The sequence below is a fragment of the Musa acuminata genome, chromosome BXJ1-6 (genome assembly GCF_036884655.1).
Source record: "Musa acuminata AAA Group cultivar baxijiao chromosome BXJ1-6, Cavendish_Baxijiao_AAA, whole genome shotgun sequence".
Classification (NCBI taxonomy): Eukaryota; Viridiplantae; Streptophyta; class Magnoliopsida; order Zingiberales; family Musaceae; genus Musa; species Musa acuminata.
This window is the reverse complement of record NC_088332.1, coordinates 39,416,371-39,439,186: the sequence shown is the minus strand read 5'-3', so window position 1 is coordinate 39,439,186 and position 22,816 is coordinate 39,416,371. Positions and strand designations below refer to the sequence as shown.

At 46.2% G+C, this 22,816-nt stretch overlaps 6 protein-coding genes across 6 annotated transcripts; 5 read left to right on the top strand and 1 right to left on the bottom strand.

Moving 5' to 3' along the window:
* The first annotated feature begins 1,708 nt into the window (after window positions 1–1,708).
* Window positions 1,709–2,369, top strand: LOC135676927 (uncharacterized). The gene is made up of 3 exons (XM_065188648.1): window positions 1,709–1,805; window positions 1,878–1,966; window positions 2,040–2,369. Exons 1-3 carry the CDS (start codon window positions 1,782–1,784, stop codon window positions 2,194–2,196), a joined length of 270 nt encoding a protein of 89 aa, XP_065044720.1. The 5' UTR covers window positions 1,709–1,781; the 3' UTR covers window positions 2,197–2,369.
* Window positions 2,370–2,552: 183 nt separating this feature from the next.
* LOC135676926 (CASP-like protein 4A3) lies at window positions 2,553–5,669 on the top strand. Its single transcript, XM_065188646.1, has 3 exons — window positions 2,553–3,160; window positions 3,313–3,448; window positions 5,228–5,669. The coding sequence occupies exons 1-3, from the start codon at window positions 2,751–2,753 to the stop codon at window positions 5,429–5,431; spliced, it is 750 nt and encodes a 249-aa protein (XP_065044718.1). The 5' UTR covers window positions 2,553–2,750; the 3' UTR covers window positions 5,432–5,669.
* A 2,543-nt stretch (window positions 5,670–8,212) lies between these two features.
* LOC135676925 (uncharacterized) lies at window positions 8,213–9,610 on the top strand. The gene has a single exon (XM_065188645.1). The coding sequence runs from the start codon at window positions 8,246–8,248 to the stop codon at window positions 9,461–9,463; it is 1,218 nt and encodes a 405-aa protein (XP_065044717.1). The 5' UTR covers window positions 8,213–8,245; the 3' UTR covers window positions 9,464–9,610.
* A 1,653-nt stretch (window positions 9,611–11,263) lies between these two features.
* Window positions 11,264–13,382, bottom strand: LOC135676924 (carbonic anhydrase 2-like). The gene is made up of 8 exons (XM_065188644.1): window positions 13,155–13,382; window positions 12,502–12,563; window positions 12,346–12,394; window positions 12,150–12,266; window positions 12,017–12,070; window positions 11,858–11,943; window positions 11,662–11,767; window positions 11,264–11,577 (listed from the first exon to the last, which is right to left on the bottom strand). Exons 1-8 carry the CDS (start codon window positions 13,359–13,361, stop codon window positions 11,443–11,445), a joined length of 816 nt encoding a protein of 271 aa, XP_065044716.1. The 5' UTR covers window positions 13,362–13,382; the 3' UTR covers window positions 11,264–11,442.
* Window positions 13,383–16,048: 2,666 nt separating this feature from the next.
* Window positions 16,049–18,847, top strand: LOC103989816 (proline-rich receptor-like protein kinase PERK13). The gene is made up of 8 exons (XM_018827839.2): window positions 16,049–17,043; window positions 17,109–17,564; window positions 17,655–17,741; window positions 17,824–17,894; window positions 17,991–18,067; window positions 18,143–18,290; window positions 18,365–18,526; window positions 18,626–18,847. Exons 1-8 carry the CDS (start codon window positions 16,053–16,055, stop codon window positions 18,845–18,847), a joined length of 2,214 nt encoding a protein of 737 aa, XP_018683384.2. The 5' UTR covers window positions 16,049–16,052.
* A 1,175-nt stretch (window positions 18,848–20,022) lies between these two features.
* LOC135676921 (cinnamoyl-CoA reductase-like SNL6) lies at window positions 20,023–22,750 on the top strand. The gene is made up of 5 exons (XM_065188643.1): window positions 20,023–20,320; window positions 20,998–21,173; window positions 21,630–21,833; window positions 22,084–22,237; window positions 22,308–22,750. Exons 1-5 carry the CDS (start codon window positions 20,059–20,061, stop codon window positions 22,616–22,618), a joined length of 1,107 nt encoding a protein of 368 aa, XP_065044715.1. The 5' UTR covers window positions 20,023–20,058; the 3' UTR covers window positions 22,619–22,750.
* Window positions 22,751–22,816: the final 66 nt, after the last annotated feature.

The window sequence follows — 22,816 nt, the reverse complement described above, 5'->3', positions numbered from 1 at the left end:
TGCGCGGGCTGGCCCCCTCAAGGTTGTCGGGAATGCCCTGCACATCAGGGCGTCAGAGGTTCCATATAGCGCCATTTGGGCGCGGAACGCGGCTACATGATCCGCGGGGTTAGTGGCGCCGTTGTAGGTGTCCAGGGATGGAAGCCGAAAGTGCGGCGGGATGGCTTGATCCTGTATTTCGGGGGCGAACGGGGATCCTTGGTATCCATCCGTTCCGGGCTCGCCTTTCGACTTGCGAACTTCTTGTTGTACCTCATTAAGACGTTGATTGAAGAGATGCAGCTGCGCTTGCAGGGTGTTGGTTGAGTTCGCGGGTGGCCACTCGGGCTCGGGGCGGCTCAACGTGCCCACGGTCTCCCGGTCACCGAGCCGGGTCGCTTGGCTTCGGGGCGACGGGGGGGCCTCGGGGGGTGGTGTGTGCTCCCGAGGGGCGGGCTCCCGTTGATGCGAGGGTTGGTCCGTTCGCGGGGGCGCCGGTCGGGGGACGAGCGGAACGATGGCTTGTACCACGCCCGCCAATGCCCTTACTTGGTGGGCAAGGTCGTGGAAGGCCTCGAGGGAGACTGATGGGGGGACGACAGTGGCGTCGGGCGGCGACAAGCCCGGGTCATTGAACAGGCGCCAGTATTGCTCCGAAGTCGCGGTGAGACGTTCGTCTTGGGGCTCCTCCCGCGGGGGATGGTCTCCCGAGGTCCCGATCGGGTGGGTCCTTGCAGCTGAGGGATCGCCTAGGCGGGTTCGTTGACCAGTCGACATTCCCGGCCCTCCTTCTAGCGCCAAAATGTTACGGTCAGTAACTGTTCAGCCGTGGCCCTGAGGTCGTCGCGGCTTGGTTCGGGTCCGGAAGGCGGTGGTCAAAGGATGGGGGAGCCCCTCGAGTCTACTGGACCTCCAGAGGCGGTGAGCTCCAAAGGCGCCGCACCTGCACAAAGGTCGGGTCGGGGTGCCTCGACCCGACCCCTCCGACGATCAAGTCAGTGAAAGATGTGGAGGAGGTTTAGGAGGAGGAGAAACCTCCGTGTGTTGAGTGTGTTGAGAGTGTCCCCCCTTTCTCTCACGAGTTCGGGTGTATTTATAGATGGGTTTAGCGTTACCTGACTTGACCGCCTGCTGGAGTGAGGGAGTACCTGTGATGGCGTCTGACGCGGCCGTCGGGGTCGCGTGGTGGAGCGGTTCGTAGCAGGGTATGGGCGGGGGGGCAGGTCATTGTCCTGCCTTGTCGTGGTCAACCATGCGGGGTCGGAGATCACCGTTCAACAGCGGGAGTTTGTGGGGGCTATGGTCACGGCGCGTCATCCGGCCATTATTTTCCCCATCAATTTGCACGTAAGCTCTTCACAGAGAATGTTCTGTCGTCAGTTCCATACTTCCCGACCGCCAACAGATTGCCATAACTAAAGATCAGCTTCAGCTTCAGTTGCTGTCAACTCCAGGTGGGGTCTTTAGGTGGAGAGTTCTTCAAGAACAATCCACTGTAGTTGAGAAGCTAAAGCTATGACTCTGGAACGTCAACGCCTCTGCCAGGGCCAAGTTGGAAGAAACTATTTGTCTTCGATGATACGGGGATAAAACTGGAGGCTTCGCTGCTGGTTTTCACGTCGATGCTATGCCCACCGAAACCCAAAGTCTAGGTCATGACTATGACATGATCAACCTTAGTTTACTTCTCCTTCAGTCCTATACTATATATATATATATGTATACCTGTGTTCCTGTGTGCTTAGACGTGTATCCATAGTAAGATCGAGCATATCCAGGTTAACCTGTATCTGGGAACTTAGATGGGGCGTTGGGTGAAGCCAGAGGTATGGTTGTCATCATTAATCTCTCTGTCTCGTTTCAATATGCCAGTGATGGTGCAATGGCTTCCTTGTAAGGTGTATCCGCTGATGGCTGCGATGACCTTCGTGACGAGCTTGTGTTTGTTCCAGCTTACCAGGAACATGTTCTTGAACCCTGATGTCAGGTCTGGTATCCAACAGTTTCGTTTGCTATAGCAAACTGTATAGTAATCAGTGTGACGACCTTGGACTCTGCAGAATCAACAAATCTCATCGCACCACTGCCGTCCTCGAGAACGCAGATGAAGCTCAAAGGTACAGCCACCACGGCCTGCGCAGGTTCCTCAGCCGACGTCCTCCGGAGATCATGCCAACCATCAACACTTTCTTCTCAGGAATCAAGAGAGATGGGTGAGCCAAGGACGTCCAAGTTCTTGCTACCATCCACCACTGTGTCTTCATGCGTGTGTGTAGTATGTGTGTGCCATGTTCTTGGGTTGCATGTGGTTAAGATTCTGTGGTATGTTGCCGTCAATGAAAACTGGATGGATTTTAGATGGGAGGCCATGACATGCAAATGATGTTGTACCACAGCCTGACCCAACGACTCAATTGCTATTGGACCGGATGGGTTCGAGTTAATTTCAACCCGATGCCGGCTCAGCTCAACAGTGAAGCTGATGAGGTCAAGTCGTCATCGTTTGTCACAGGCACCCAACGTAAAAATAACCAAAGATTCCTACCCGTAAACATCGCTGATGAGATCACTGCGCCTGCCTGAAGCACTGCTGCTGAGGATGGAATCGACAAATGCCCAAAAGCGAAAGCAAAGCATCGCCGATCTCAAGGCTTTCGCTTTTCCCTAATGCCCTTCCCCATATTCGTAGAATCTGATCAAAAGTCCAGCTTCGACGATAAAAGAGAAATTTTTGATCCCCAAACCCACGATTCGAGGAGAGAGAGAGAGAGATGAGTTCCCCTGAGCGATCACCATCCCCAGAGGCGGAGAGCGAAGCCCCGCCGCCTGCGCCTCAGAACACGCCCGAGAAGCCGGGGTCCCCGGAGCCTGCGATGATGGCTCTGGCGATCGTCGACCGGCTGAGCCAGGAGGACATGGCGGTCGATGTGAAGGTCGTCGGAGGTGCCGTCAGCGGCGGAGAGGGAGACCGAGGCCTGGGGAACGGCTGTTGCGCCGCGCGGAAGGCGGAGAGTGGTCTTGTGGCGGTGCCGGGGATCTTGCGGCGGCGGGCGGTGACGAGGGCGGCGTTCGGGCTTAGGGTTTCCGCGGCGCTGCTGAGCCTGGTGTCTTTCTCGGTCATGGCCGCCGATTCGACTGAGGGGTGGGCCGGCGACTCCTTCGGCCGTTACAGTGAATACCGGTACGGGCCGATATATTCCACCAACGTTATGTCTTATTGGTTGGGTCAATTCAAAAGCATCTTTCTCTGTCATCGTTCTTTTTGGCCGATATATTCCTGTCCGTTTGATCGACATCGAATGGTCATTATCTCTTGATCGTTGGTGACAACAGATACTTGGTCTGCGTTAATGCGATTGCGTTTGCGTACTCGGCGTTTCAGGCATACACGAAGGTCCACTATTTGATCCTGAAGAAGCTCATCATTCGCCGTCCCATGAGTTACTACTTCGATCTCTCAATGGATCAGGTGAGTTGACCCTTCTCCCAAAATCTCACACACCGATGGCTAAAAGATGTGTTCTTTTCCTACGAAGTAGTGTTATCCTATAGCCAATTGTATATGTACTATTTAAGGACTGTATAACACAGTTTATGTTTTAGCAGCCACAAGACTGGTGTTCATGTTGGACATTATGATGTCACGTGTAAGGTCATCAGTTCCATGTTTTTATGTCGAAGGGCTTGTGAATGTTGAATCAGAACAGTCTGAGCTGAGCATAAAGGAATCAAGTAGCTTCCATTTCTTTTAAGATTAAGATTCTTGAAGGAAAACGGTATAGCCTGAGGGATATGTTATTTGCAATTTTCGGAGGCCAAATGTAGAAGGGTTTTTGACAAATTATTCGCCCATTCATAGTCCAACTTCATATTAACTCATACATTTTAGTCAAGATATTAACATGTTTGTGTGGCTAAATTTCGGTTCTCCTAACTTTCCCATTGGGAAGTGTTTTTGGATCTTATATATGCCTTTTGAGGATGCTAGGGCTGAGTTTACGATCTTAGTGCAGCTCAAGCTTTTCCCTGTATATGCAACACATATTTTCATTTCTAAGATTGAATATGTAGAAGAAATTTAGACAATGATCGCTTGTTTATTTAAATGCATTTTCCCTGAATGGTCTCTTTTTTATTTAAATGCATTTTGACAATTTAGAATTGATGAATAATATGAAAGAATTGACAACACATAGGTTTCCATGCTGTTGAGAAGGGATATAACAGTAAACAAAAGGGTCTAGTTTTCTTGTTAGGAGACCTATACTGATTAATCTCAAGTCCATTGGAGGTGTCGATTTACACAAATCCTTTGGGATTGAACTCTCTAGATGGGGTTTCCTCAGATATGATTCATACTTCATGCAATTATTTTCAAGATCAACAAAGGTGAATTGAGTTCTAATCTCAAGTTGATGCCAGTATATGACACTAAGAATACTTCATTCTTTTCCTGATATCACTCATTGGTAATCAGTTCCTTTGTTTTTGTTTTCTTGAACTGGTGAATGTTGGGCAATTATATACCAGATGCAGTATTTCAATGCTTGTTCTGAAAACAATCTAAGCTCAGCTTAAAAGAACAATAGTATTCTTTTCTTCGTCATTGTAGCACTCCCTAAGATGATTAGATATTAACATTTTTTGTGGTCTTTTCATCCCAGTAACTTTTCATAGGCTAACTGTTTGTTTGGTCGTATGATCATCTATTCTTTCGGTATCAGAAATTGTAAGAAAGACAAGAAAGTTCAAGTTCATTACATTTGAATCGACCAAAAAATTGATTTTTTTTTTTTTGCTTTAATTTAGGTCCATGTTATGCTTTTGCTTAGTCCACAAGAAATAGCTTACAACAATAAGTGGGTTAGGATGTCGAAAAGGCATAAAAGCCTTTAGCTGAGCATGACCTTTCAGACTGATTGCCATTTTGATCCATGCTGGCTGATTTAACAATGCCCTTTAAGCTGCAATACTAGGTCATCATTACATCATTACTCAGGTTTATGGAATTACATGGCCAATCAATTAAGATATCACTGACCTAACAATCGCTAATCTCAACTTTAAGCTGAGAAGAATACCGGAGAAATAGCCAACCCCAAATAGTTGGATGACTGACAGGAGGATAACTGACCGCAGAACCAAAGGATGGTTTTTGGGGGTCACCTCATATGAACAACTACTAGCCCAAAGTGCTTAAGTTGCACGGATTGGATCTGTTCTTGAAGGTTTTGCTTGCTTGTTGCAGGTACTGGCTTACCTTCTGATGTCTGCATCCTCTGCAGCCGCCTCTCGCAATGATCTCTGGATATCGAGATTTGGTGCTGATGAATTCATGGACATGGCAAACGGTTCTATTGCCATCTCATTTCTAGCATTTGTTGCCCTGGCTTCAAGTTCTCTCATCTCAGCCCGCAATCTCTTCGCATGGAATTCCAATGCCACATCATAGAGGAACAAAGATGAACAAAGCTTGATGTACATAAAACATGCATGTTCATTTCGAAGCACTCGATCTGGTCGCACAGATGGCGAAAGGTTGTAGTATTGTATATGTTGGCATCTGTGCTTGCTCACAGTCACTGGTGGGTGCACTCCGTGTTGGGCGTAATCTCATTTCATTTGGATGTTCTACGTGTACAATATATGGACACAAGTTAGGTGGTGAACAGCTTTTGATTGTGGCAGAATCCATGTGGAACGGGCATGAAGACTTGCATGTTTTTAGGAGACCTCGGTCCTTCGTATCATAGTTATCATATTTGGATGGAACATTAGTTATATTGAAGGTATGAAATAGTAATAAATATAATAACATTTTTTTTTTCTTTCATCATTATATAAAAAGATTTAAATACTCTTAAAATTTTAAAGTGTAATTTTTTTAAAAAAATTATTTTTAAGAAAATTTTGAATGTCTCAACTTTAAGAAATTCTCACATAACGCTATGATCGTGTGAAAATAATGTTGTACCTTTGTTTTCATCTGATCCATCGTTGACTTTGCCATTGCTCTTATGTCCTCGTCGGATCTAGTAGTCATCTTTTCTCCTCTTTGTCTTGTTAGATTCATCACTCGCAACCCTCATAGGAGGGTTGCAAAAGGACGAGGCGTGAGGATCGTTGTCCATAGGCTCTCCTCATAGCTTATAGCTCCTGGTGGGAGAAGGGGAGGGGGGGCGTGTGTGTGCCCTCTTCATTGTCCACAGGCCTCCCTCACTGTTGGGATCCGTAGATTCTCATCATCATCGATCATGGACGAGGAAGAAGGAGGGGCGACCCACACACCCTTATCGGCCATGGATAAAGAAGGATATGAGGTAACTTGTGTGCCCTCACTATCGGTCATGGGCTAGGAAGAAGAGAGTTATAAGCAACAGGTTTGATAGAAAAGAGGGGAGGAGAGGTGGCTACCAGTGTCCGTTAAGGGCAAGGCCTCCATCAGTGGTCGCCTCAATGTATGATCGCACTTATGTTATAGGTGATGGATGTTCAAGGCAAAAGCACGATTAAGTGACTAAGGGCTGAGCAAATAAATATTTTAAAAAAAATGACACTATGTATAAAATTTTCAAAGTTGAGGTAGGAATTTCTCAAAATTAGTGATTTTTTTTTAAAATTCATCCAATTTTAAATACATTTGATAATGAAAAAAAATTAAGAATATTCAAATCCTTTTTACCGAGAGTCAGATTAAGATTAAGATATATGATGGATAATATGGTGAATAAATATATTCAAATTAAGATTTAAATATAAAAATAATATAAAAAATATAATATGGTGAGTAAATATATTCATATTAAGATTTAAATATATTTGATGGTGAAAAAAAATAAAAAAGCATCCAAATCCTTTCAAGGTTGAGATGGTCTAATTAGAATATAATATCCATTTTTATTTTTAGAACTTTATTTGAATTACAGAATAATATATACTTTTTTTAATAACTGAAATATAAATATGAGAAAATAAAATACTATTCAATTTGATATATAAATTAATACATAAATAAAAAAAATTCAAATGGATCAACTAAGAATCAAACCCAAGACTTTTTGAATAGATTACATTCAAGTTATCGTGCGAGATACAAATATCACAATAATTTTTTTGACAAATAAAGTTTTTTTAAAAAGAGGTATTAAGGGTATTTTGGTCTTCTTATATTCCAATTGATTTATTAGTGAACCGATTATGTTGGCGATTTAATTCACATGTTTTTTATTCGACCAAATGATATAAAAGGATTATGATAGGAAAAATAACGCTGCCAACTGACCCCGCCACTTGGACCGAAGAAGCCACCTCAATCATAGCTAAGGGAAGGTTTACATACACACATCAAAGTCAAGTGGCATGACATAACTTTCCCAACCTTACCTTTCGGATGAACGATGCAGGGGTCATCCCTTATCTATCTTAGACAGGTCAAGAGTCTTGACAAAGCATATCATCACAAGCATCCTATCCTGACGTTGTCCTTCAGAGGACGTACTCGTCAACTATCATCTCCTAGCGGGATAAGAGACATCATAACCCATCGTTAGCTTCATACTATCAATCGCTCAAGTATAAAACCTAAGCCCTTAGGTCAAACAAGGCAAACAAGTTCTATCTTAACTCTTTTGAGTTTTACTAAACCTCCTCCACTTACTCTACTAACTTGAGCGTTGAAGGAGTCAAACCAGGACATCCTTCCGACATCGACCGCTTATGCAGGATCTAAACACATCTAAAAAACACCTCGGAGCAACGTTGAGTGTTTCCGGACAAAACCAAGATGCCCCTCAAGACGATTCCAAACTTCTCCCGACAAATAAGTCGTACCTTGGGACAATCATGAGTTAACCGTTGTGAGCAAGCATTGACTCGAGAGTCCACCTACTCGAGCCATCTCATTCACACTGGAATCTCAAAACAAATCTATACTTTCGAGATTGAACCAAATAGTGTTGACCCTCGGATCAATAGCAGTTTGAAAACTATCCTTCCTATCTTTAGTTGATCTTTGCAAAGAAAATAATTTAATTTGGGTTGGTTTGATTTGATTTCTACAAAGAAAATGATTTGATCCAGACTAGGCTTAACAGTATTAAATCTAAATTTCTCGTGAACCGGACGTGAGGGGATCAAACCGAACCACGAACCTAGACCGGACGTGAGTGGATCAAACCGAACTATGAAGCTAGACCGGACGTGTGGGTTTGTGGGCAATAAATCTCGTCTTCTACTTCGTGAGCAGCTGAAACCCTAAACCGTAGACATGACGCTGCTGGAAGAAATTACACGGGCGGTAGCGGCGGCGGAGGCTAACGACGGCGGAAACCCTCCTCCGCCCTCAAAGTATCCCATCGTTCTCAACACCGAAGAGATCTTCTCGCAGTTGAAGCCTGACGCCGAGGCCCCCGGCGGCGTCTCCCTCAAACACGTCTCCGGGTGGAAGATCTCGGAGACTGACGCTGCTATCATCGAATTATCCTCCCGTTTGGTCGAAAAACTCAGGAGCAAGTTCCGACGCCCTAAGTCCTTGGGTAAAGGTGACTTCTTTGGGATTTTGAACTTGTTTTTGCGGAAAAGCGCCGAAAAGGTCGGCCTTTCGATCGGTTCCGACGCCGGAGACGCGTCGGGCATCGAGTTCGCGCGTGCAGGGATCGAGAAGTTGGGATTTCTGATAGGTCGAGAGGTTGCTGGGCTGATTGCCGAGTGCTGTGTTGTTCTCGAGGTATGGGAATTGCTGGAGACCTTGCTTCTCGAGGGGCTGGTGGGGCATCTCAACTCCACGAATCTGACGGAGAAGCTTGTGGAGAAAAATCAAACTCAGTTGCTCTGTCTCTTGGTCGAGCATGTCTCAGATCTCCGGTCCGCGGAGCTTCTCTCTGTTCTTAAGCATTTCTTATCACCAACTGATGATTCTTATGATGGTATGGTTGCGGTGAAGAAGCAATGGGAAAACCAAGCTATTTTAGCCATTGAGAAAGCTACTCAAATGGGGCTGCCAAAGAAAGCATCGAAGCTAGCTAGAGAGGCTTCAATCTTACTAATGATGGCTTATGATGGTTTCTCACCATCACAAGTGTGCTTGCATTATGTGTTTGGATCATCGAACGCAGAAGGACTTGTTCTATCTTCCGTGATTTCGAGACTAGATGGACAGGAAGTATTGGATCTGATTCGGTACTTCGTGAAGTGGTTAGAGAAGTACCATAGGTTCCCGGAAGCACGCCCCTGTCCGTCTGCTGGGTCAGTGCTGGGATTGAGAACCTGTGAGAGTGTTCCTTCATTTGAATCCATCATCAAAGCATTGGGCTTGGTGTTAGATGAGCATTTCTCATACCTGGTTTTCAATTCTGAGTTCCATGATGAGATGAGAGCTGCTGAAGATATTGTTAGTTCTCTGGTGCTGGAGGCAAACTTATCTTGTCCTTTAGAGAACATAATCAAGTACCTACAGTCAGAAATCAGAAAAAACAGAGATTTTTAGGGTGAGCTTTTCTGAGTTATTAGGAGTGAGAGATTACTGATATCCATGTTTATGTCTGTTTCTTAGATGCAAATGTTTTTGTCTGGGTTCTTATTGCACTTCTGATATCATTGTTTATGCTCATATTCTCTTGTGCTTTGTCTGAAATACTTATAGCAGTGACCTTTGTTGTTGCTTATTCACGAGAAGCATCTTTAATCTTAAGACCTGGTAATAGTAGGTTTATAAGTTTGGATTTTGAAGTGATTTGCTTCTCTGTTTGCCAAGGAGAGGATATGCCCAAGAAACATCTTGGCGTTTCTGGAGTTCCGTCCACGGAATTTAGTATTACTTAACATAATTTAGTGTTGAAGAACATGTAGGGAGTAATTCAAATTTATAGGACATGTTATCATCTTAAAACAACATGCTGCACCTTATTGTTGAGATATCGACAACAGGACAATTCTATGTGCATTATTCTTTTCACATGGATTTTGATGTATCATGCATAGGAAACGTAATCCAATTTGTAAAATATGACCTAATGGGTCAGGTTGAATTACCTAGACCTATTGATTTTATTAGTATTATTATTAGAACTAGTCATTTGTGAGATATTGTATCGAAAATGAAATTTAAAGTTTAGAACTTCCTTAAAAAATCATATTTGTGTAATTTTTTATTTCTCTGGTTGTCAATTTTCAGAGATAGAAGTCTTTGGCTAAATATTCTTCTGCCACTACATCTGCATAAGGCTAATTATTCATGGTTTCATCTTGATACGTTTGCGGTTTTCATGATGGATACACCTGATAATTTTCTGAGACTTTCTTAAATTAGATATTGGTTACCACTTGGTTTCTACTAAATTTTGTTTGTTTCATTCTGCTCCATATCATCAGAACCTATCATGCCATGATGCATTTCTCTTCAATCAGCAAAGTATTCATGGCTTTAGATAATCCTACTGAATACATTTGCTGAGATTCTACAAAATGTATAGCAGCTACACTACTTTGCAGACATAATTTGCCGTCACCTTGATATTCTTGCACCTTAGATCATTCACTATTAATTATTTTCTCATATTTTGTTAAGTTGTAGTAATAGACAAAACTGAACATGGTTCCAGTCAGATCCACATAGAACCAATCTGTCATAGTTAAAAAAATTTAGGTCTCTGTTGAGTAATACTTGGTGAAATTCCACAAAAATGCAGCAGTAGCAGCAAGTTGTCCCTATTTCTCATTTATTTTAGCAGCACTTTTTGCTGCATTGGTTTGTGCTTTACATAATAATTTGTTAAAGCAGCTATAATGACTAGATTATTTATCATGCATTTGGTTATGATTAGATTATTTATCATGTAATGCATTTGTTAAAGGATGATGATGATGATGATACTGACAATGGTAATGAAACTATTGTTATCTAAACTAATACAAAATGATATTATTTTTGGGATTAAGTTGGTTATATGTCAATGGATTTGGTTCTGCCCTCAACAGATCAAATTGAGGTTATTCCAGGCTCACTAAAGCTTCTGTCAGTACATGATAAACAAAGCCAGTAATAAATGTATTGAAAAAGATGTGTGTGGTTGATGTGAATGATCTTATCCACTCAACAAAGCCCTGTAACATATCAACTAGTGGTATTTCTACTATGGCTCTGTTCGCATTGTACTGAAGGCATCATCCAATCTCTTGTTCATAGTCTCTTATCAGCTAAATTCACAGGTTTTGGTTGCTCAGATTGCTCATGGAAGTTTAACTGCTGAAACCATTTATATTTGCCATTCTGAACCTAAAAGACAGGTTATTGATCTCAGATTTTTATCTTGGATGGATATTATATTCTTAATGATGTTCTGATCCAAAAGAAGGGTCGAACAGTACATCATGGTGTGTAAACACCATGGTCAGAAACACATGATTACATCATAGGTTATTGCTACAGACTCCGGCTTTAACATTGAGCAGCCGAGGGTGAGCCTTTTAGTCCGCCCATGTCTCAAAGACGCCATTGACGAAGTCATAGTGTGCTCCAATCAGTTTCAGGGACTTCTTCTCCACGGCATCTTTCACGAAGGGGTAGGTCTTCAGGTTATGCAGTGAAACATTTACAGCCTCCTGCAAGAAGGTAATCGGAGATTAAGCTTTAGTTTAGTAAGAAGATTAGACAGAGACATGACATCTCAAACATGCAAATATGACCTTCTCGCACTGGGTGCACTGCTCCTCGAATGGCAAACTGGAGTGATGGGCCTTCACCTTGTCTCTTGCCGGAAGACAAATCTTCACCCAGTCCTCGATGAAGTCACTGGTCAACACAAGCCTCTAACATGCTAATGCTGTAATGTAGAGGGGAGAGAGAGAGAGAGAGAGAGAGAGAGAGAGGAATGGGGGTTACGTGCTGGTGGTGCCGTCGTCCTTGACGGACATGAGTCCCTTGATCCCACCGCAGCGGCTGTGGCCGATCACCATTATGTTCTCCACCTGCACAACACATCGCCATCATGTACGTGGGACAAACGCTTTCTCTTCTTCATGTGAAGAAGCAAGATCTGACCTTGAGATGGAGCACAGCGTACTCGATGGCGGCCCCAACTCCGGCGTACTTAACCTACACGGAGAAAGCGATGGACATCATATAGCGGCAGAGAGGAGATGACCGCCGAAGTGTGTGTAGGTAGGTATATAACCTGGTCATAGGGAGGGACCATGTTGGCGATGTTGCGGATAGTGAAGGCTTCACCGGGCTGGAAGTTGAGCACCACGGAGGGGCACACGCGGGAGTCGGCGCATGCGAACACCATGAACTGCATCACCATTGTTACTACCAATGTAAGCTCGCACTTGGCAGCAAAAGAGAACCGAGTTTCTTTTTGTGAAGCAAACCTTGGGGCTTTGACCCTCTTTGAGATCAGCAAACAAATCAGTCTTCTTCCTGCAATGGACATTCGTAGAAGAAGAAGAAGAAGAAGAAGAAGGCCGTAAGGAGACTGAACACAGACGCCCACGTATTAACGTGTGGTTCAGAAGAAGAGGACTCACTCGTACACCTCCTTCTTAAAGTCCGCAAACCCGGATTTGACTCGCTCCACTGGCTCCATTTCCTGCGAATTTGAAGGACATTAATTGGGTTGGAATTCGATCGGCCATCTTTTGCATGAGCACGGATCGAAGAACGCGCTCGTGTGGGACCCAAACGTTTAGCCAACCAAAAAGCAAATATAATTTATCCAAAGAAATAAAAAATATATAATCTTGTTGTTGGCTCTGATGGAGTTTTTATTGGATATTCAACAAATTACTTGACAATCAAATTTAAGATCATGTCTTGTTGGATATCTGTCCATTGATCACACAAAAGGACGACCCTTTTGTCGTATATATTGCGCACCCAAGTTGTGTCGCAGAACACGTTGGCTTCCTTAGATCTTCTACCAGAAACAGTAATCTTTCGGTGAATCCAGTAGGGATAACTCATTATATTATCCCACATTGTTTGCATGGTAGTACGTGGAGTGCTTCTTCCTTATTCCTACGTTCTCTCGTAATTCCATGCATGTCGACTAGGTGGAGTTGTGTGTTTGGCGGGTGTGGACCAAGGAGTTGGTGTCCGGAGACTTCCATCACCATAGGCACACCCATGAAAGCACCGAGCAGATGAAGTAGAGAAACAGAGAGAAGAGTAAGCTTCTCACCACGGCCGGCGCGGCGGTGGTTGGGGTCGCAAAGACGGGAGAGTTCCTGATGAGGCGAGGGAACGAGGGAGAGGGAGCCGAAGAGACGTTCTTCTTGTTGCTGCCGCTGCTGTTGTTGAGGTTGGAGAGGACTCTGGCGGCAGCGGCGGCCTTGGGCTTGTTGGCTCCGACGAGCGGGGCGACGCAGTGCACCGCGGCGGTCGACATTGTGCAGGGAGACGATGGATCCCAGGGGATTTATGCCGAGGGACCCGAGCAGATGAGGACAAGGACAGGTGAGAGAGAGAGAGGGGATGTGCGTCTGTGTCTTCTGCTCATTCTTCACCGCTCCTCCACTTGCTTGGGATGAGGTTTGGGGATAGGTTTACGGTTTACACCATCCAAAGGTGTGGCCACAGCCACAGCCACAGCCACAACCACAGCCACAGCCATAGCCATAGCCAGAACTCTGGAAAGGAACGGTGGACAGCGTTTGTGATGAGAAGAGAGCCTTGTGATGAGAATCTAACTTTGAGTGCCCTAACCTGCTTACAGATAGATCACTGGATTTTTTGTGGATAGCCAAACATAAATAAGAAAATCCTATCTTATTTTAGTCGATAATTCTTCATATCTCGTGTATATATATGTGGCATTTGTGTGTGTGTGCATAGAGAAGAGATGATACATTTGAAGACCGCAAGTCTGAAGAGAAATAGACGAAGCCACATTATCTGAATTCTTTTAATGAGCAAAAAGCATGCGACATCACGGAATTAAACATGATAGATGATTCCGAAGACCGGAAGGAAGACTGGTTTATCTCAAGAAACATCCTATGGCGTGTCGCAGAATATGATGCCAAGTAAAGGGTTTCAGATGCTTTCCTTGAAGTTCATCAGTCTTTTTGTGGGTTCCAAAGCCATGCATTAGCCTCAGTATAATCTTCTTAAGCTGTCTTAAAAGCTATGATCAGCAGAAACAAGTCCACAATGTTATAGCAGTTGTTTGAACTCTACCTAAATCCAAAATCATTGGCTACATTACTGTGCTTAAGGTATTAAGAAGTGATTCGACAAATATTAAGCTCTAACATCTCCCACATGCAAACTGGATTAGACATGACATATGAACTGAACCCAAGTAGATCATGTAAGCTCAAATTACAACATATAAATATCAAGTGAAGGACAACCTGCTCTTATATATACTTGGACCGAGCTATTAGAAAGGAGTCCAATATATATGAGGTCCTGAACACTTACACATGGATCTCACAAAGAACAAGAAAACCGAAGAAGAAAAATTCCAGTGCTGATGTGCAACAGTTCCTTGAACTTTAGCATGTAAATGTGATGATTGAATCCATCTTGTTCATCAAACAAGTGACAAGAGAAGAATATACCTCTGTGAACATATCTATGCAGATCCTTAAAACCATCAGGTAATTCCGGATCAGTGTACACTGCTGCGCCTAGCTAGCAGCATTTGATGTGCCATCGATCCTCAAGACAATAATAAGATATGCACCTAATGAATGCAGAGATTAAGGAACCAAGATGAAAACCTGCAACAGTTGTGCTACATGTCAACTGCTGCTGCGTGATCTTCACCCGTCAATGCTTTGTTTCTCGTAGGATCACAGAAGTCGAGTCCATCGATCTGCTCAAATGCATGCAAGTAACCACTGCCCAGGAGATGTGCCTGACAAGAAGAGAGATAATTATGCAGAGCCATAGGTAGGGTTTTCTGGTGATATCCGAGGATATGCATATGAACACAAGGCATGAGAGAGAGAGAGAGAGAGAGAGAGAGAGAGAGAGAGAGAGAAGTGGGAGTCGAGAGACGCAATCCTTGGCTAAATGGGAAGGGTTAGAGCCAAATGATGGAAATAGTGTGCTCATCGTAACGACATCTTTGAGTTGTATATTTGGCTGTATCCTTCCGAGTCGTGCTGTCCCATTCATCATTGAGCCAAAGGCATCTGACAGGAACATGCGGTGGTGTTTATATGCAAGCTTATAATACGTTAAAATCAAATTATTAGTAGAATATATTCGATTAAATTCTGTCATTCGTGTTGTCACCAACTCTTATATCTGCAAGTAATGGCTCAATCAGCTAAATTTAGATGAGTATGTGGGTGACATCCTCAATCAGCTGTTTGAGACTCGATTAGTGCGTTTGCCACCAACAAAAATATGATATATTTACTATTATTTTCTACATATAATAAAGTAATTTTTTGAGATTTGTGGAAAAGCATGCACAAGAAATTATGGGATTAGATCAAAATTAAGCAAACCATGCAAATGTGTTGTTTTGTCGTTTAGTTTATTTTTATGAAGCAGAGCACTGAAATAGCAGAAAATATGGTTCGAATGGCGTTGATGGCGCTATTTTTGGCGTGAATTCCCCGAGCAGCGAACGGACGAGCTGATCTCCAGAGGAGCGCCCTCCCCGGATTCTTCTCCGCGGCCGTCGATGGTTCCCCTCCCCCTGCAATTGGCCCCACAAATTTGGCACGCCTTCTCTCCTTCCCAGGTTTTGGATCCCGTCGCTGCCATTTCTCCGGCTTTCTTGAATCGTGGAGCCAAATCTTTGCCGTCCCCCTCGATTCCGTCTCCTCTCTTCTCCTTTGATGTAGAGACATCAGCCTTCGGCGTTCTTTCAGCTTCCGGAACGGAGGCAGTGTTGGGAGATCGATCGTGTCGTCGCGTTCATGGTTGCACCCATCGCTGCCGAGCCTGCCAAGGTTTCGATCTTACTCGTGTTCCTCGTGGTTTTTGGTCTCTGATGTCATAATCTGGTCTTCTCGTGTGCATGCAGAAGGAGGGATTGCATGAACGATTGGTTTTGCGCGGTTGAGTTTGGAGAGGACGAGAGGAGCAACAGGAGAGAACAGAGGAAGAGGAGGAAATGTCAGATTCGGCTCCACCTCCTGAGGGTCTGAGCTCTAACTCGACGGCTAGCACGTCTCCACCTCCCTCGGAGGCGACTTCTCCGCCGCCATCGACCTCTCCGCCATCTCCACCAGCTTCGGCGCCGCCTCCCCAGAGTCCACCTCCGTCCGAAAACCCATCCCCGTCGCCACCATATTCGCCTCCGCTACAACCTTCTGAATCAACTGCATCTCCTCCGCCTGAGTCATCACCACTCACCCCTCCACCGAATACGCCGCCAACGTTGGCACCACCGAATACCCCACCACCAAATGCCTCCCCTCCTCCTCCAATTCCACCTCCACCACCTCCTCCTCCTTCTCCTCCTCCTCCCAAAGCTGCCTCCCCCGTTCCTTCACCACCATCACGTGTTCTTACCTCTCCGCCTCCGCCTCCTCCTGCTTCTCCTCCTCCAGCATCGTCACCTCCTGTTAGCTCACCATCGGATTCAAGATCTCCCCCTCCGCCGCCACCTACACCCGTCGTCGTGCCGCCACCTGCACCCGTCGTCGTGCCACCATCACCTAGTCCTCCAAAGGTTGCTCCGTCTCCTGGAAACCAAGAATCACGACCACCACCACCTCCTCCTGTGTCTGCAACTGCACCAAGTTCTCCAACTCCGCCGTCCATACCTGCACCCGCACCATCATCAACCATTACCACTCCAACTCCGCCATCCGTGCCGACACCCGTAACACCTATCCATAAGAACACTACTCCTTCACATTCCCCATCACCTACTGTTCCGCGGCACATTTCCCCTTCCAAAAATTCAAGCTCCTCTCCTTCCGCTGCTTCATCGAATTCACAAGGCAATCATGAAACGGTAACATTGGTCGGAATTACTGTTGCTGGAGTATTAGTCGCCTTAGTTGCCATTTTCTTCGTGGTCTTAAGGAAGAAGAATAAAAGAACGCATGGCTTAACAGGACAGTCCAGGCGTCCACCTCCTGAAATTGCACTACCAAGTGAGTAACCGCAGATTTCCTTCCCGTTGGATCTCGTTCTCATTCTTTCCATCGGTTCATCGTAGATGGCCGCTACCATGGACCGGCAGGTGCAGCAGCCGGAAGAGCTCCACATCCAGATGCCAATCACGCAGCGTCTCCTTCCGGGGAAAGCTCGTACGGGAGTTATGGTCGCCAGGTTCGTGCTGCTGAGGGGATCGATCCTTCAGGGTCCAAGTCATGGTTTACATACGAAGAGCTGATGGACATAACGAATGGGTTTTCTCGGGAGAATCATATTGGCGAGGGAGGGTTCGGATCTGTGTACAAGGGTGTGCTGCAAGACGGTAGAGAAGTGGCGGTGAAGCAGCTTAAGATTGGGAGTGGACAAGGCGACAGGGAATTCAAGGCGGAAGTGGAGATCATCAGCCGCGTCCACCACCGCCATCTGGTTTCTCTGGTGGGTTACTGCATAGCAGAACAACATCGGCTGCTGGTCTACGAATTCGTCTCCAATAAAACTCTAGATCACCATTTGCATGGTACATAAATTCTTGGATATATTCCTTTCCTGTCGTGGTTGTTTAGCCCAGAGATCGACTTGACTTCAACTCCCAATCTCTAACTATTAGGAGAGGGACTTCCCGTTCTCGACTGGGGCAAACGAATGAGAATTGCTGTAGGCTCTGCTCGTGGACTGGCGTACCTGCATGAAGATTGTGAGTTACTCCTCGTTTCCTTGTATCTTTATCTATAATCACCACGACAGATCCGCTTCATTCTTGATTCTTCTTGGCGTAGGTCATCCTCGGATCATTCACAGGGACATCAAGTCGGCTAATATCCTTTTGGATGAATCCTTCGAAGCGCAGGTAAAAATGCTTCGTTAACTCCAAATGTTCAGGTTTATTTTTTCTTTGGTAGACTATGCATTAATGCCATCTTTCTTTACTCTATCGCATTTACAGGTAGCAGATTTTGGGCTGGCAAAACTAGCAAACGATGCACATACGCATGTGTCGACCAGAGTTATGGGAACATTCGGGTGCGTGCTCTGTTCTTGCTTGCTGGGACATTCATAATCTTTCCTTGCTGATGTAGTTCATGCTCTTATTTTTAGGTACTTGGCACCGGAGTATGCATCGAGCGGAAAATTAACAGATAGATCAGATGTGTATTCATTTGGAGTCGTGCTTCTGGAACTCATAACCGGGCGAAAACCTGTTGATGCATCTCGGCCTTTGGGCGACGAGAGCTTGGTGGAATGGGTATGCTGAGTTTGTTGGCCTTACAGCGGCTTTATCATCAAGCGCATGAGCATTTACTGTGTGTTCTTTTACAGGCTCGACCACTCTTGATTCATGCTCTTGAAACAGGCGACTACGAAGAATTAGTGGACCCCAAGCTTGAGAACAACTTTCTAAAAGCTGATATGTTACGTGTGATCGAAGCAGCTGCTGCTTGCGTCCGTCACTCTGCTCCCAAGCGACCACGAATGGTGCAGGTAACCGACCTCGGTGTTCGTTTCTACATCCTGCAGTAATCTGCACTCCTACATCGCTCACGACTCTAATGCAAGTGGTCGTCTTCCTTCTCGCGTTAGGTGCTGAGAGCATTGGATAGCGAGGGAAGCCTGTCTGATCTCTCCAATGGCGTCAAGTTCGGCCAGAGCACCGTCTACAACTCTGGCCAGTACTCCGCTGACATCCAAAAGCTGCGGAGAATGGCGTTCGATAGTGGGGGCTTCAGCATCGACTACGACCATTCCGGTGAGCATGAGCACGAACACGGAAGCAACTCGACATACAGCAGTGCCGAGCACTAGACGAGGAGGAGGAGGAGGCAACCCGTGAAGTTGGATCGTCTTCTGGACGCTGGAGGAACGCTGTCGTCGTACTGGTTTCGAGTGCAGAGAGGATGGCATTTCCTGTACGCATACATAGGGTGATGATAAATACCTACTTGGACTCGAAACTGTTGAGAAGGAAAGCGAAGAATGACTCCTCGATGTTCCTCGCAGAGAAAGAGGCGTTTTGAAGGAGTATTTAGAGTGCAGAGCAGAGTGTTTCTGTACACTTCCACATACAGATTAATAACCTATTATCTTTCCAAGCTTTGCAACACCCTCTTCCCAATTGTACTACTTATTGATGTCACAATATACAGTTATGCCCGACGTCGTCAGATCCTTGGAAAGACTTCCCCCGCTATCAACCATCTGACCACTTGAGTGTTACTACAAATCGTCCGCCTCGTCGGTTGTTTGAAGGCGCAGATCGCATCGAGCTGTCGTTGGTCGCCTCGCGTGGCAGCGGCACGAGGCCAAACGGCGTTCTGCGTTTAGGACCGAGTAGGGGAAATCGCCGGCTATTGAAGCGTCTGGTCCTCCATGTAATGCGCGGTCACCATCGAGCAGGCCTCGCGGCCTGTGACGTGCGAATCGCAAAATCCAGGCAGTCCCAGTCAGCCCTTAGCCTCCGTACCTGAGTGGAGAGTACAATGACGACGATGGCGGGACCCAGTCACGCAGGTGGAGCGTTGCTCCTAACGGAGTGGAACCCCATTATAACTTCCACTAACAAATATGGCAGTGATAAACCATGAGCGTAGTCTCTCGATCGACCGCCAATAGGACCACATTAGCATTCTGTGGGGCCGCCTCACCTAATCAGCCTTTGAAGCGTGCCGAATTGGAAATGAAGCACATGGATGCGTGGCCCCACCAGTTGCATTCTCGGCCAATTAATGTGTCCTAAATGCCAAAATATATTATGGACTCGGACGTTTTCATAATGTCGACAGTTGAGTTGAAAATGGATTGACACGGGTCGAGTCGAAGCCGAGACGAGACCCGTTCCTAATTCTATTCTCACCCGATTTAGCCCCGATCATGGCACCATTACGGTCAGACCGCAACGTCGTCATCAAATGACGTACCTCCACGCGGTGTGAATGTATCAATCCGCCCTTTTTATATTTTGCGGCCTCTTGCGATCTCACAAGAACACAAGAAACGGAGGGGAGGGAGCGACGGAGATGGGGGTGTTGAGGAGCATGGCCAGCTTGGAGGCGGAGATCGAGGAGATGCGGGAGACGCTCCTGCGAAGCAGGGGGAGCGGGAGGGCCGATGTGCTGAAGGCGGAGCCGGGAGGCGTACGACGGAGGGTGGTCGGTGACGGCGGGGGTGGCGACGCGCGGACGGTGTGCGTCACCGGGGGGATCTCCTTCATCGGCTTCGCCGTCGTCAACCGCCTCCTCGATCGTGGTTACACCGTGCGCCTCGCCCTCCAAACCCAAGGTTCGCCTTCTTCCCCAATCTCTCCCTCTCCCTTTTTTCTCATCAGCCGGATCAATCGGTACGTTCTCGGTGGGTACCCACCGCTTGCTTTGGTCGACCTCGTCGATCTCTATGCTGATGCTCTCTATGGCGTCGAGATGCCGCGGGTGCTTCGGGTTGCACACTCGTGATTGACACCTGACATGAAAATTAGGTGGGCCCGTCAATAGCTCGATGTGGCTATGTAGGTGTTCGACTCTATGAATGGATCCAAACTTTCGTTCCTCTGGTAGAACACGAGGAACGAGTTTCTATTATCCCTCAGATCTGATGGACCATTAATTTAGCTTTCTTTGACCATCTACCCAATGATTTCTTAGGAATTACGCATATTTTGAACCCGGGAGGTCCGTAGTATCTATCCAACCTGACCTAACATTCGTGTCTTATTGTTCTTTGTCCATACTGTAGCAAAGTGGACAATAGTTTGTTGCATCACAGCGACGTAAAGGTCTCTGGTTGGTGTTCCCAACAATCATGAATTCGGGTTGATGGACTCCACCAGGTCGTATGTAGCGGAACGCATGATAGAAATGCGCATGCAGATAGATATCCTAACGCTTTTTGCTTTCTTTATTGTTCCGATCATCGCCGGCTTGATTTGCTTGCTGGTCGTGACTGGTGGGTTTTACTTGCAGAGGATTTGGACAAACTAAGGGAGACGGAGATGTTTGGCGAGATGGGCAGGGACGGAGTGTGGGCGGTGATGGCCGACGTGATGGACTTGGAGAGCTTGCGCCAAGCGTTCGACGGTTGCGCCGGGGTGTTCCATACCTCAAGCGTGGTCGATCCGGGGGGTCTATCTGGTTACACGGTGAGCCGTCCCTTTTCCTTGTTCCATGCCTCAAGCGTGGCTTCCTTTACATCGTCACGTCAATCGTCGAGAGTAGGTGCAAACGTTCGATTTATCACTAGCAAATCGACCCTTTTTTAGGACTTTTGATTGGGTCTCCAAGTCTCTGTTCTCATCACTAGCAAATCGGCAGAGTGAATACAATATAGTCCCTTGCTTCGTTGCTCTTTCAACTAGTAATTTTTCTCTGTGCCATTCCTGCACTGTCTTCTGACTGCAAATAAATGCTTTGTTGGCTCTCTATAACCTGGACTAGACTCGAATAATTCTTGTCCGGAAGGCGGCTAGTTCTCTTTGGAATGCTAAGCATGTTGCAGGTCAGAAAGTACTGAGATAATGATCGAGAGAGGTAGGATAGATGACTATTCTTTTCTGGCATGTAATGCCAATCTTACTTGGGTTCCTATGACGCCACAGAAGCACATGGCGGACAAGGAGGTGAGAGCAGCGGAGCTGGTGGTTGAAGCCTGCGTGAGAACCCAATCGGTCCGGAGATGTGTCTTCACCTCCTCCCTTCTAGCTTGTGTTTGGCGAGAGAACACCTGTACTCGTAGTAGCCGTCGCGCCACCAGTGTCGACGAGAACTGCTGGAGCGATCAAACCGTATGTCGTGACAGAAAGGCGAGTACCCAATAATTAATCGTTGCCAATTCAGCAGTGGTGGGGCTATACAACGAAATGCCACCCACCTCATTTAATTAAAGATGAACATTAATCGCAGCTCTTTTAGACTAATTCATTAACGTCCTTCTCACTGATAGATTCAATTTATGTGGAGTCGTAACACATTTGTCGGTAAGATGTGAGTTTACTCACCTCCTAAGGGCTACGTTTCTGTCTAAGGACTCCTTTCTTTGGAACAATTTGACAGCTATGGTTGGCACTGGGCAAGACGATGGCAGAGAAAGCGGCATGGCGGGCGGCACGAGGAAGGGACTTGAAACTGGTGACTGTTTGCCCGGCCCTTGTCACCGGACATGGTTTCCGCCGTCGCAACTCTACCAGTTCCATTGCCTACCTCAAAGGTTAGCAACCACTATTAGATCCCTCGATCGTGTGTAGCTTCGCTAAATAGGCCACGGTAATTTTTGGCAGGAGCTCGGCAGCTGTTCACGGAGGGGTTGCTCGCCACCATCGACGTGGAGAAGGTCGCAGAGGCTCACGTAGCAGTCTACGAGGCAATGGACAGCACTGCTTGTGGTCGGTACATCTGCTACGATCACATCATTCGAAGCGGGCAAGAAGCGGCCGAATTAGAGCGGCAGCTTGGCCTCCCCGGTAGGATATCCGGGGACGCCCACGCCGACCACCCTACCTGGGTGGAGCTCTCAAACCGGAAGCTCTCCAGGCTGTTGTCTTCGAGGAGGAGGTGTGGATACGATAGATACTCCATCTTGCAGGGGTAACCCTGCCGGAAGACAACATATGAGACTGCCAATGGAGTGTTATGAGATGACCGCTGTTGGTTTTGCGAGCCAGAGGGAGGGAAGCCTTTGTACATAAATTAGGACGATAAAAATACTGCAAATTTAGCTTGAGCTTGATCTTCTTCTTCCTCCTCTTCGTTTAAACAGCTTATACCAAGCGAAAAAAGAAAGAAGATG

What these genes read in the sequence shown, in the direction of transcription:
- LOC135676924 (XM_065188644.1), bottom strand. Translation starts at nt 13,361, where the DNA reads ATGTCGACCGCCGCGGTGCACTGCGTCGCCCCGCTCGTCGGAGCCAAC. An exon ending in TTTAAGAAGGAGGTGTACGA is followed by an intron (nt 12,395 to 12,501) that starts GTGAGTCCTCTT and finishes TGTCCATTGCAG; the next exon opens with GAAGAAGACTGATTTGTTTG. An exon ending in AAGAGGGTCAAAGCCCCAAG is followed by an intron (nt 12,267 to 12,345) that starts GTTTGCTTCACA and finishes ATGGTGATGCAG; the next exon opens with TTCATGGTGTTCGCATGCGC.
- LOC135676926 (XM_065188646.1), top strand. Translation starts at nt 2,751, where the DNA reads ATGAGTTCCCCTGAGCGATCACCATCCCCAGAGGCGGAGAGCGAAGCC. An exon ending in GGCCGTTACAGTGAATACCG is followed by an intron (nt 3,161 to 3,312) that starts GTACGGGCCGAT and finishes TGGTGACAACAG; the next exon opens with ATACTTGGTCTGCGTTAATG. An exon ending in TCGATCTCTCAATGGATCAG is followed by an intron (nt 3,449 to 5,227) that starts GTGAGTTGACCC and finishes TGCTTGTTGCAG; the next exon opens with GTACTGGCTTACCTTCTGAT.
- LOC135676921 (XM_065188643.1), top strand. Translation starts at nt 20,059, where the DNA reads ATGGGGGTGTTGAGGAGCATGGCCAGCTTGGAGGCGGAGATCGAGGAG. An exon ending in CCTCGCCCTCCAAACCCAAG is followed by an intron (nt 20,321 to 20,997) that starts GTTCGCCTTCTT and finishes TTTTACTTGCAG; the next exon opens with AGGATTTGGACAAACTAAGG. An exon ending in GGGGTCTATCTGGTTACACG is followed by an intron (nt 21,174 to 21,629) that starts GTGAGCCGTCCC and finishes ATGACGCCACAG; the next exon opens with AAGCACATGGCGGACAAGGA.
- LOC135676925 (XM_065188645.1), top strand. Translation starts at nt 8,246, where the DNA reads ATGACGCTGCTGGAAGAAATTACACGGGCGGTAGCGGCGGCGGAGGCT.
- LOC103989816 (XM_018827839.2), top strand. Translation starts at nt 16,053, where the DNA reads ATGTCAGATTCGGCTCCACCTCCTGAGGGTCTGAGCTCTAACTCGACG. An exon ending in GGCGTACCTGCATGAAGATT is followed by an intron (nt 17,742 to 17,823) that starts GTGAGTTACTCC and finishes TTCTTGGCGTAG; the next exon opens with GTCATCCTCGGATCATTCAC. An exon ending in AGCGACCACGAATGGTGCAG is followed by an intron (nt 18,527 to 18,625) that starts GTAACCGACCTC and finishes TTCTCGCGTTAG; the next exon opens with GTGCTGAGAGCATTGGATAG.
- LOC135676927 (XM_065188648.1), top strand. Translation starts at nt 1,782, where the DNA reads ATGGGGCGTTGGGTGAAGCCAGAG. An exon ending in GGCGTTGGGTGAAGCCAGAG is followed by an intron (nt 1,806 to 1,877) that starts GTATGGTTGTCA and finishes CTTCCTTGTAAG; the next exon opens with GTGTATCCGCTGATGGCTGC. An exon ending in TTCTTGAACCCTGATGTCAG is followed by an intron (nt 1,967 to 2,039) that starts GTCTGGTATCCA and finishes TGGACTCTGCAG; the next exon opens with AATCAACAAATCTCATCGCA.